Below are 12,789 nucleotides of genomic sequence, written 5' to 3' on the forward strand. Positions count from 1 at the left end.
CAGCCTCCACTGATGATTGTTTTTGAGGAAATCAAATAAGCCTAGGGCAGCATTGCTGAGATGAGCTTCTTTGAATGTACAAGCCTAAGATATATGTGATGGTCCCACAGGGAAGATGTTTCTGACTTAGAGTCTACTGAATGCTTTGTAACAAGCTGCTCCTACCTTCTTCCTTAAGAGGATCTGCAGTCTAAACTTGCAGGGACCATTCAGTCCAGTCCCGTTTGTTTTATAGATGAAGAGGCTGCAGGCCAGGGAGGAGATGGGACTTGGCCAGGACACACAGTCAGTAATCGTCCACAGACAGGAGACCAAGAGAATTCTAATCATTGCTTTGGGGTACAGACAGCATTGGCTACATTCCCCCTCCTTACATGACATTGTTATGCTTTTTTTTTTAAGAAGCATCCATACTTTGCAAATTCTAACCCAGCACATCATTACCAAGCTATAAACAACACCTTTACACTTTGGTAAAGCATTAAGTTGTGACTGTCCAATTAGAGCTCAAACCTCATTTATTTCAAAGTGTTGTAAACCCGGACTTTCTTTTCTCCCAAATCAGGACCCTTGGTGGTATGCCCCCATTGCCTCTTCCTGCAGCGGAAACAGCCTCATCCCAGGTCTTCTGTCCATCCGTAGTTACCTCGGCAAATTTTTATCCTGAGACCTGGATTGCTATGGATCCATCTCAGGACTTCATCCAAGTGCCTGTTTCCAAGGAGGACAAAAGCTATCGAACCATCTACAATCTCTTTCATAAGACTGTGCCTGAGATTAAATATAGAATCTTGAAAATCCTGAGAGTGCAGAACCAGTTTCTTTGGGAAAAATATAAAAGGTGAGTCAAAGCCCTGCCACTTCCTGGGGTTGGGGGGCTCAGTGTGAAACAGGAAGAGGGAGGGGTTAATTGAAGAAGAACAAATGAAGTGTCAGCAACTCAGGAAAGTCTGTTTTTTCAGTTAAGTTAGTAATTGAGGGCTGATAGCAAGCTGCAAGTTAAGAATATAATGCAAGTTGAGTGTTGAGAAGAGTCAGGAACTAAAGAAGCAAAGAAGAGTTGGAATGAGATAAATAAGGGAAGCCTTCTTGCAGAAGATGAGATTTGAGCAGGATTTAGGAGGAGGAGAGCTAGCGATTAGTAGAGAGGAAGGAGAAAAAGGATGGTCTCCCTTTTCCAGATGTGAGATAAAGATCCATAAAGAAAGAGAAAAATCTCATAAGATCTTATATTTGGAGCCAGAGCCAAACCAACCTCCTCATTTTACAGATGAGGAAACTGAGGCTCAAAAAGGTGATAGGGTCACAGAGGAACCTCTGTAGCCATCCAATCAAATGTACTCATTTTACACGTGGAAAAACTGAGGCCTGATGAGGTTTAAATGGTTAGCCTAAGATCACCTAGATAGAATGGAAGAGTCTGGATTTGAATCCAGGTCCTTTGATTTCAAATTCAACAGTCTTTACACTATACCATGCTGTCTCCCATAACCTGTGCCAGCTTAGATATGGCAATAGCCTTGATTCAGAATAAATGTTTATTAAGTGCCTACTATGTGTAAGGCACCACACTGGGAGTTAGAGTTAAGAAGACCAAAACATCACTTTAATGAAGTACGCCACAGATAGTCTAAGGCAGAGGTGTCAGCACTCAGCTAGGGGATAGGGGGAACACGCTGCCCGCAACAGTACAGTCTCAGCCAGATTAACATGTATTTGGGAAATATTAACCAAAAAAAATTGAAATACAATAAAAACAGAGATAATGTCAATATGTGGTTTTCTGAGTCTATATGCAGCCTACTGGAATCCTTATGTATAGTGTGTTGGCCCCATTTCTTTTTGGATTTGACAGCACTGCCCTAGGAAATTGTAGATTCTCCCGTGACTCAAAGATGGTCTTTCTAGTTCATTTAAGGCCAATACAGTACCTTTTGGTCAGACTATAATAGACATCTCTCAAAATCTCCGCCTTAAACCACTGGCTCCTTGTCATTCCTTACTTTTAAGTAGGTTGCTTCTTCTCTTAATTCCTCTAATGAAGTGAAGAAATATAAAAATAAAATCCTTTACCAAATCTTGCCTATTAAAAGCTGTTCTTTATTCCTTCTTCCAATTCCCTCATCCTTCTCTGCACCAGGAAAAAGGAATATATGTCTAAGAAAGCCAATGACATTAGCAGAATAATGAATGAGCGGCATCTCTTCCATGGGACATCCCAAGATGTGGTGGATGGCATCTGTAAGCACAACTTTGACCCGCGTGTGTGTGGCAAACATGCTACCATGTTCGGACAAGGCAGTTATTTTGCAAGGAAGGCGAGCTATTCCCACAGCTTCTCTAAGAGGTCCCCCAAAGGGGTCCATTTTATGTTTCTGGCAAAAGTGCTAACTGGAAGATACACAGTAGGCAACCACAATATGAGAAGACCACCTCCAGTGAATCCAGACAGCATAACCAGTGACCTGTATGACTCCTGCGTGGATAATTACTTTGAGCCTCAGATTTTTGTCATTTTTAATGATGATCAGAGCTACCCATATTTTGTTATCCAGTATGAAGAAGTCAGTAACACCGTCACCATTTGAAAATCCTTGATACTGCTAAATTATTTGAAGTAAGTCCTGTCCAGCAATTTGTAGCCAGTTTTGGGGGTGGGAGGGGAAGCAGTCAGGGAAGGGAGTGCTAAAGAGAAGCCATTGCCCAGCTTTGTTGTTTACTATTTTTCCTTTTTGCCTATTTCCTCTTTGTCTTTTTTCCTTCTCTTTCCCTTTCTTTTCCTTTCCTTTCTCTGTAATATCCCCCTGTATCTTATCCTTCCTTTTCCTTTCTTTTCTTTTGTTCTGTCTTTTCCTTTTTTGTTGCCTGTTTTTCCTCATTCCCCCCCCCCAGTGCTTTAAAAAAAATGACTGGGAATTGAGATCACTTTTAAGAAACCTCAGAAACACACATACTACAAGGCTAAAAAATAGCCAACTACAGGCTGGTGGATTATTTGCTAATTGTTCTCCATGTACTCTGGTTGGAAAGTATGGTTGGTTATATTGTCTCATTATACTTGTGTGTAGAGGGTCATGACACCAACTTAGGTGTTTTGAAAATGGAGCGCTGATCATACCAACTGAAGTATGGAAATAATGGCTCAGGCCAGAGAAGGGTTAAATAAGGGACATGATGAAGTCAAGCCTGCAGAAAAGGAAGAGGAATGTGGACCACTGACTTCAGGTCCTATGGCCTCAGCTGTTTTAGCACAGGTGAGAGGAACAAGCTAGCAGAAAATCATTAGATTGTAAGCTCCTTGAGGGCAAGAACTGTCTTTTGCATCTTTTGGTATCCCCAGCACTTAGCACAGTGCCTGGCACATAGTAGGCGCTTAATAAATGCTGATTGGTTGATTGATTGATTGATTGATTGGTGACCAGGTCCAGTAGAATTCTGTGGGTTTCTATGGGTTCTATGGAAAACCAGAATTGTCAGTACTTTGAGAAAATGTTAGTCACCAGCCAACCTCTTCCCTAGTCAGTGACATGCCATGTCATCATTGCTTTGTTAGCAATTGGCAAAAGAAATCTCCATCCCTTTCACCAACCATGAGTGGAAGAAGAAAATAGGTAATTCATTGACTCAAAGTCAGAGGTAGTATCATCATTGGCTATGGAACAGTCTCAAGCTCCTGCTCCCCCATTCTCACCTTGGACTTTTTTTGTGACTCAAAGCCTAAGCCCTACTTTGCAGAGATGTGAGCCCTGCTTGAACAAGGAAGTCCTGCAATGCTGTGTTCATATTAGACACTCCAATAATAATTGCTGATTGTGATCCATTAGTGGAAAGGGGATGATTCCAACTCCTAACTTGTGGTTGCTTTTCCAAATGCAAAGGATGCTCTGAGGCACCCAGGGTGTGACCCCAGCCTTTTCACACTACTTAAATATAGAAACACAGCCTTGTTGGGGTTCAGCTAATTAAGAGAGTGTGCAGCTGCCACAGAGAGGTGGGTACTGACTGCACGTGTACTCCACCTTAGGCAAATCTGATAGACGAAGATATAGATTGATTAAAAACAGATCAAATAGGATTGGCAAAGGGATTTGCTCTAGGAATCCTTCCAACACCAGGTTTCCCCCAGCGCATTAAAAAGCAATTCAGTTGGCACCCGGTTTTTCAGGTTATGTAAAAGCAAAGGTATTTGTGTACTGATTTCTCAGTGAATTGACCTGAATGAGCATTGGGCAAGGATTCTATATAATTGACTTTTCTGCTCCATCCAATTCAAGACATGGCTGCCCATTGCCATGAAATGACTACATGTGGCTGAAAACTTGAGAGACACTTGCACTTGCTTTGGCAAAACAGTGATTCCCAGTGTTCTTTGTTATTTTAACAGCCTTTCCTTATATGTTTGATTCTGTGACATTCTTTCATTCCTCCCCTCCCATCTCCAGAAAAATGCTTGTATATCTTTTATTTTTTTAATAAAAAGGTAAAATAAGTTTGTTGTGAAGACATTTCTCAAGATTTTCTGATTCTCCCTGAAAAAAAGTGAGGATGTTCTTTGTTGCTGCAAAACCAAGGACTTGGGATCTTGGGCATACATGCCAACAAAATCACCCAAATGCTGTGATTTGTCCCTGGCTGTCAAGCCTAAAATATATAGTAATCATTAGAATTGACTATAACTTAAAAGTTATTCAGAGGTATTCTGTTTTTCAAGTCATCTCTGTTCTAGACTTCAATACTCTGTGGAGCCATGACTTCAATTGTATGGGTGATATACATTAAAATCCCTCTCTGCTTTAGATTGTGTCATGGGTGACTGTTGCTGAAAAAATTATCACTTGGTGGTCAGCTCTGCTGATAGGGATCCTCCAGCTCTCCAAACTTCCCTAGGTCCTCAGATGACGAACAAGCTGGACCTAAAAGCCTTGCCCACTTTGTAGAGCCTACCAGAGCCTGTGCTTGGTTTATGTGACCTTCAGAAATCCAGGGTCACCCCCAGGTCAGAGTGGAAGTTTAAATTATTTATTAGTGTAGGAATAAATAGAAGTGATATGCATTCAGTCCCATAAATGCTTTCTTTTTGGTTTATTCACTCAACATAATTAAGTATAGGGCATCATGGTAGGTGACAGAGGGAGATATTGTAGATATACCCCCTCACTGTCTTCAAGGAGTTTAGATTTTGGCCTATTGAAAGAGCTATTAAATAAATATGAATATCATTGGGAGTCCTCCCCCCCTTTCATGTTTTTATTTTCAAAACAGCTTATAGTATGTAATGTAATTTTAGGCAAACTGGAACTCTGTGGAGCTGATGTTTAAATATATCTATATTTCAAAGATTGGAGACTGCATGCCATTGATCAAGCCCCTTTTCTTATCCTCAGGCACTGATGACCATTTTAGAGCATCCTAACTATGGTTAATGGTTCCATAGGAAGAAGGTTCCACGATCTTCTTTAGAAACAATGAAATGTCTTGATGTCTTGCAGGCAGGAAACATTTCCTCATGTACATATTGTATCTATTGTACATAGTAAAACTACAACAGCAATCTTGTACCTTTTGTTTATTAAACTATTTATGTTAGTAAACATTTATGTTTGAAAAATCATGTGGCCCTGAGTTCTTTATCTTTAATAATGAATTTTGAGTATATTTAAGAGATTTTAGATAACTAAAAATATTCATTCTTTGCACAGCCAGTAGTAGATTTTAAATTAGAAGTATTTTTTTTTAAGAAAAAAGTTATTTTTGTGACTTGTGCCCATCTTGCTATCAGAGAAATAGTTTTAGGTGTCCTTTCTCCAATTTTAAAATTTAAAGATTTTCATTAGTTTTTTGAAACAGTTGAATTATATATGCTTCTGATAAATCCAACAGAGTTTTGGTTACAGATCTAAAAAAACCCCCAATCTGTTGGTTCCTTTCCATGCTTCCTTCTCTATCCTGCTTTCATGGAATAAGTGATTCATAGTATCCCAATCTAGGAAAAAGAAGGATGGACTAGAGAAAGGGCTTCCAGAGATTTCCCACCCACATCTCTGTCCAGATGCAATTTAATGTACTGCCATAATGGCTTAATCAGTACCACCATATGGTCATTCTTACTCTGTTAATAAATTTTATTAAGTCTCTCAAGACACCAACTCAAGTCTCCTAGGTTGCCTTCTCAAAAAGGTGCTGATCTTTATGCTTTGATCTCAGTTATCTGAAAGTGTAGGATCTTTGAAGATTGAAAGTAAACTGGACTTTACCATACCACCATTATTGCTACTAATACCTTATTTTTTTTTTATTATTGTTGCCAGAAAAAAAATTCACACAGATTTGCCCCTTTAACCCTCCCAATAAGGTAGGGCAGTGCAGGGAGTAGAAGGAGGCTCCAGAGTGACTTGCCCAATGTCACCTAGCAAGCGTATGGTAGAGTGTGTCTAGGTCCTCAGACTCCAAGGCCAACATCTCTCCACTTTATTGCGCTATAGTTTGTTTGACAATCAGTCAGCGAACTCTTGCTGAACACCTGCTAGATGTCAGGTTAGGTCCTAGAGAAATAAAGACAAAAAAAGAAGAAATAGTTCTTGCTTTCAAAGAGCTTACATTAGAAAAAAAAGTTTTATTGACACATTACATCTTCATTTTCATTTTGGAAAATACTCTTCCACCACCACCACCCTCCTTTTAACAAAAAGTTAAGCAAAAACTCTTGATAGGATGACTGAATCCAATAAAGTATACAACATTCTGCCATAATAGATCACCACCTTTCTGCTAAGAGAAAGGAGGTATGGTTCATTATCTTTTCTCCAGGACCATTCTTGGTTTTTTAATTGTAGGAGACCTTATGTTTTTATATCATAGTCACTTCTTGAAATTAGCCCCCCGATCAAATCTTCCTCTATATAGAGCCCACCCTTGTAACAAAGAAAAACAATTAAGCAAAACCATCTGATAAATCTCAAAATGTATGCTGCATTCTGCCCTGCTAGTCTCCCACCTTTCTGTGCAGAATAGGGAGATAAGTTTTCATTTTTTCATTGTCTGTTCTCCTGCACCATTCTTGGTCTTTTCAGTAGCAAGGAGTTGACATTCTACTTGATCTTCACAGAAACGTGTGAGGTAGGTTCTTTGAATGTGATCATCATCCTCATTTTATAGATGTGGAGACTGAGCTCAGGACAGCCTAGTGTTTTGAACAGTTTTAAAGTAGCAGAGCCAGAATTAGAATCCAGTTCTCTCTACTCCAAGTGTGGCACACTCTTTCTGTTACCCCATACTGTACCTCCAGAGCACCAAGTGACAAATCCTGGGGCCAGTAAAGTATTTTCAGCCTAATGCTGTAGCTCTTTGGCACAAGCCCTATGCTAGGCTAGTGAGCTGAGCAGCATCCTGGGTACCTCTGAGCTCAACAAAGCCCTTTTTGTGGCTTCTCTTCTTTCTGACAAGCCCAGCGTGAAAGGAAATGAAGGAGCTTTGGGAGGTGGACTTTATGCATTTACAATTCCCTGCTCAGAACAGACTTGTCAAGCTGGAAGGGACCTTGGATAGATCATTTGCTTCAAAGCAGACTGAGCTTTCAGCAGATCTGGATGATGGGCTGAATAAGGTGAAGAGGATAAAAATAAGACCAATGACTTTTCTCTCATGATCTAAGATTCATACGGTGTTTTGAATACATCATCTCATTTGAGTAACACACAACCCTAGGAGGTAGGCACTGCAGAGATTATTATCCCCATTTTAGGGAAGGAAAAACTGAGTTTGAGCAACTCAACTGTAGTCACAGGGCTAGCAAGTTTCTGAGGTGGAATCTGAACCATCTTCCTTCCTCCAGGTCCCAACACTCTCTCTCCTACATGTCATGAGGCAATGCAATACACTGGAAAGGGGGCTGGTTCTGAAGCCAGAAAATCTTGATTCAAACCCCGCACTGCCACTTACTACTTGTGTTACCTTGGGCAAATTGTTGACCTTTTCTGTGCCTCAATTTCCCCACCTGTAAAATGAGAGATTTGGACCAGATAGTCTGTGGGATCTTCTAATTCTACAGCTGTGAGAATAAATTAATAATTAATCTGTATATACCACTTTGAGGTTTTCCAAGTGCTTTACAATATTATGTAATTTGAGATTTCCAAGAATACTATGAGGTGGGCACTGTAGGGAGATTATTCTCACTTTACAGATGAGAACACTGAGGCTCAGAGAGGTCAAATAGCTTGCCCATGATCACATAGTATATCTTAGAGGCAGGATTTTGAATGTAGGCCTTCCCAACTCCTGATCCAGTGCTGTCTCTGCTATGATGTGCTTTTCTGGAAAGGACTTGGACCTGTGCTGGCCTGCATATTTAGAGGTCATCCTTGAGCAGCCACCAGGAGAACTCATGCTTCGAGAGTCTACTCTGTGGTCGATGACCTGTGTGATGGGTACAACCTCTTATCACCTCATCATGTGCTTGCCAAGATGACTGTGTTAGCCCCACTACATGGCATGATCTGTGGTCAAGGAACCAGCTGAAGTTAACTGAGCCCTGGAAGGCTAGCCCTCTCAACCCTGACCTTGGCACTGTGAGCTCACTCACTGTGCTACCTGGCCCTGACCTGTGCCAACTTGGTACTCACCAATCCCTAGCACAATGCTAGGGATTTTAATCCACGTGGCTATGCCTTTTTTCTTAAGATATTAGAATCCAAGCCTATTTATAGTGGACTCATGGGCATGAATAGTAGGCACCCCATTTTATTCATATGTTGTAAATCATGATCCCTCAGTTTTTACAGTTTCTTATCTTTTTTATCAGCGGCTGATCCCTTCCCTGCTGAATGGCCAGTTTCAGAGAGCTGGGTCCTGAGTAGCTGGAATTCAGACAATATTCCTCCTGGCTCCAATGGAGGATCTACAGTTGGTGATTTGGATCAAGGGCTATAGCCCTCATCTTGCCCTCGATGAGGGCCTTGGAATGAGGATCAAATCCAGAATCCCAGAATGTCAGGGATGGGGCTTTCCACAAAGTGGTGCTTCCCAGGAGGGAGCTGCCTAAGGAGGGTACCAACAAAGGCCTAGAAAGAACCTTAGAAGCTGTCTAGTCCAACCCCTCTCAGTTTACAATGAAGGAAACTGAGGCCAAAGAGGTGGTGACTTGCCCAAGGTCTCATGTATAGTGAGCCTCAGAGTCGGAATTTGAACTCACGTCCTCTGATTTGAAAACCAAGCATATTGTTTACAGGCTCTTCTCCCACCAGCTGCTTCTCTGAAGTATATTTAGCTCCCCTAGAACTTTAGACCAGTGGTAGCTCCATTAACCCTCTGGCATATGAATGGTAATAAAGTGCTGTGCACACACACTTGAAGATGTCCTTACTCTGGCACAAAGTCTGATCTTTAGACAGACCTATAAACCACAGGCAAAAATGGAGAGGGTGGTGTCATGAGTGTATGTGGAAATGTCAGGACCTGGATTTGAATCCCAGCTTCACTCTTGCCTGTATGACCTTGAGCAAATCACTAAAACTTTCTAGGCCTTATTTCCTTCTCTATAAAATAAAGAAGGAGGCTCTCTAGGGCCCCTTCCAGCTCAAAACTCCCTGAAGTTGTAGGAAGAGGTGATTACCTTAACAGGAATACCCTGGGTACTCAGAGGTAGAGAGCTACAATTTTCTGGAAACCTCTTTCCCTGTTTGGAGAAACCCTAGCTCCCTCTGAAATGTCCCTTGGAGTTCTGTCATCTAGAGCCATGATAGAGTTTGAAGTTTCTGAAGTCAGGAACCAGGAACCAGGGGATGGCCACAGTCCTGAAGCTCTCACTTGCGTAGGGGCCAGAAGCACGAGGTTGGCCATGCAGAGCCAGGAGTCAGTAACCAGGGACACAGGGTGCCAAGCACTCCAGAGGCCAGAGATTTGGTGATTTTTCTGGAATCTTGGCCTTTCATGGACTGCTGGAGTAAATAAAGGCAGGCACCAGCTAATAAAGACACAAACCATCGGTGTACTTTATTTGAAATCAGAGAAAAGACAAGCAGGTATCAATTTAGAGCCATGAAGGTGAGGCTATCCCTAGGACACCAACTGTGGTTAGGGTATAAAATCATGTTCTCAGAATCTCAGCCTTGGAAAGGACCTCAGAGGCCAGCTGGGGCCTGGTCCCAGCCATATCTAACAAGAATCGTCTTCACACCATCCCCAACAAAGAGGCATTCAGTCTGTGCTCACAAACGTCCAGCACAAGGGAGCCCCCGTGTCCAGAAGGGCAGTTCATTCTACTTTTGGACAGCTCTACTGGTGGGGAAACTTTCCCTAAGGTGCAGATGAAATTTGCCTCTTGCCAGCTTCCATCCATTGCTCCTAAATCTGTTCTCTGGTATCAACTAGAACAAGTCTGAAACCTCCACCATGCAACAGTCCTTCACAGAGATCAAGGCAGTTATCATGCTCTGCCCAGGTTATGGCTTCCCTAGGCCAAACATCCCCAGATTTTTTTGACAAAACCCCTTACAGCATGCTCCCCACTCTCTTACCATCCTGGTGACCTTGGGCATATTATTCAACCTTCCTTGGTCTCCGTTTATCTGAAACATGGGGTATTCAACTAGATAGCTTTTGGGGGCGGGCAATTGGAGTTAAGTGACTTGCCCAGGGTCACACAGCCAATAAGTCTCAAATGTTTGGTCTGAGGCTGGATTTGAACTCAGGTCCTCCTGACTTCAGGGCTGGTGCTCTATCTACTGTGCCACCTAGCTGCCCCTAGATAGCTTTTGAGGCTTCTTCAGCTCTATATTGTGACTGCCTGTATCTCCCAATTTCTCCATATCTTTCTTAAAATGTGATATACAGAGTTGAGCTCAATACTACAGCTATGGCCTGACCACTGAGGACTGTGATGGTACTCTCCCATCCCTAATTCTGGGCACTCTATCTCTCTTACTGCAGTCTAAGATAGCATTGGTGTGTTTGTTGACAGTAGGAGGGGAGAGTGGAGGTGTTGATTGCATCATACCTTTGTCTCAGGTTGACCTTACAGTGTATGAAAGTTCCTATATCTTTTCCATAGGAAATGTTGTCTTGTCATGTATCACTCCCATCTTGTATTTATAAAGCTAATTAAAACAATAATTCAATATAGAATCCATGACTAAGTTTCAGCCCATTTGATTTGATCTTTTACTTTAACCTGCCAGTTTCTATTTGGATCTCAACTCTGCCCTCCATCTCATTGGCCATCCCCTTCAGTTTTGTGCCATCTAAAAATCTGACACCTACATCTCAATCCAAGTCACTGGTCAAAATATTGAGCACCACCAGGCTGAGAACAAATCTCTGGGTTACTCCATTAGCAATTTCTCCCACCATCACCCACTACCCAATTTATATCCAGGACCTTTAATCACTACTTCTTGGGTCAAGGCAATCCACCCTTTCTGAATCCATTCACCAGCACTCTCAAGCATACCTCATCTCTCCACCTGCGCCATAAATATAGCATGAGACAAATGTTTTGCTAAATTTAAGTATGTCTGATATATTCAGCTTTCCTTGATCTATTTCTTTAGTTTTCCAGTCAACAAAGGAAATATGGCCAGCATGGCATGATTTACTCTGGATGAAGACATGCTGGCTTTTAGTGATCACTACTTCCTTTTCCACATGCTGACAGATTGTCCTCTTAAAAATATTTCCTAGAATTTTGCCAGGAATAGAAGTCAAACTCACTTGCTTTTAGTTTATAGTTTCCACATTCTTCCCCTTTTAGAAAATTGAAACAACACTTGCCATTCTTCAGCCCTGTAATTTCTATCCTGGTCTTCGAGATTTTTCAAGGATCAAGGCCTATATCTGGTGCACACTGCTTAGATCGGGCTCTTTCACCCACAAGAGGAAGGGAAAAGTACAAATGGAGACAGCCAGAGTGACTGATGAACATGCCTGCATCCAGGCCCTGACCCCCAAGGAGTTCTACAAAGACTCACGTGCAGCCTTATCTGACCCACTTGAGATGGGCGAACTTGTAAGTAGCCCCAGCTCTCTTTGTCTGACTCCATGTAAACCCACACAGCCCCAATCTGTGGGCCATCTGGTGGTCAGACCACGCTTATCTGGATAAAACTGAGCTTCTGGGAAAATTCTTTTCTTCTGTTATGAACTCTATGAACTCTATAATAAAGTAGTCACTTGTCCCCGAGGTTTCTGTGTTTTATAGAGTAGTTGATAGTGTTGGACGGGGAGTGAGGAAGATCTGAATTCGAATCCTTAGTCACTTATTAGTGTGCAACACCATGATGCTTAGTGACTGTGTGACTCTGGGCAAGTCACTTCTCTCTCAGCCTCAGTTTCCTCATTTATGAAATGGAGAAAATAATAGCACCTCTATGAGAGGGTTGCTGTGAGGATTCAATGAAACAAAATGTAAAGTGCTTTAGAAACCATAAAGTGCTACCTAAATGGTGGTTATCTTTATCATCATTTTTTGTTATTTTTACTTGAGCATGAATTCCTCCAAGAAGAAGAAGAAAAAGAAATTAGAAGGAGGAGGAGGAAGAGCAGGAGGAAGAAGAAAGGAGGAGGAGTGGGACAGAGAGAGGGAAGGAGAGAGGGAGGGAAGAAGAGAGAGAGAAGGAAGAGGAGAGGCAGAGAGACTGAGAAAAGAGAGGTCCAGGAGATGTCTCAATAGTTGAAGTTCTCCATTACTAAAATATGATGTTCCATGCCTGGTTTGTGATCTGTTTCCCAAATTTCTCATTTAATTCCTCCTCTGTCCAGCTGGTCTGATTTGTGCCCCCACAACAATATTGCTTC

The 12,789-nt window shown here is 41.8% G+C and overlaps 1 protein-coding gene across 8 annotated transcripts in view; it reads left to right on the forward strand.

Moving 5' to 3' along the window:
• Positions 1 to 12,175, forward strand: part of TIPARP (TCDD inducible poly(ADP-ribose) polymerase) — a 53,162-nt gene extending 40,987 nt beyond the window's left edge. For 6 of the 8 annotated variants that reach the window (XM_020988902.2, XM_078147481.1, XM_020988904.2 and 3 more), the window contains exons 5-6: positions 566 to 841; positions 2,141 to 5,608. In XM_020988902.2, the coding sequence (XP_020844561.1) occupies positions 566 to 841; positions 2,141 to 2,588 (724 nt within the window). In that variant the 3' untranslated portion in view covers positions 2,589 to 5,608. Of the gene's footprint in view, positions 1 to 565; positions 842 to 2,140; positions 5,609 to 11,746 lie in introns of those variants that run through there. The other 2 variants (XM_020988899.2, XM_020988898.2) reach the window with 2 other exon arrangements.
• The last annotated feature ends 614 nt before the right edge of the window (positions 12,176 to 12,789 follow it).

Source organism: Phascolarctos cinereus, unplaced genomic scaffold, assembly GCF_003287225.1.
Source record: "Phascolarctos cinereus isolate Bilbo 61053 unplaced genomic scaffold, phaCin_HiC Scaffold_7;HRSCAF=346, whole genome shotgun sequence".
NCBI lineage: Eukaryota > Metazoa > Chordata > Mammalia > Diprotodontia > Phascolarctidae > Phascolarctos > Phascolarctos cinereus.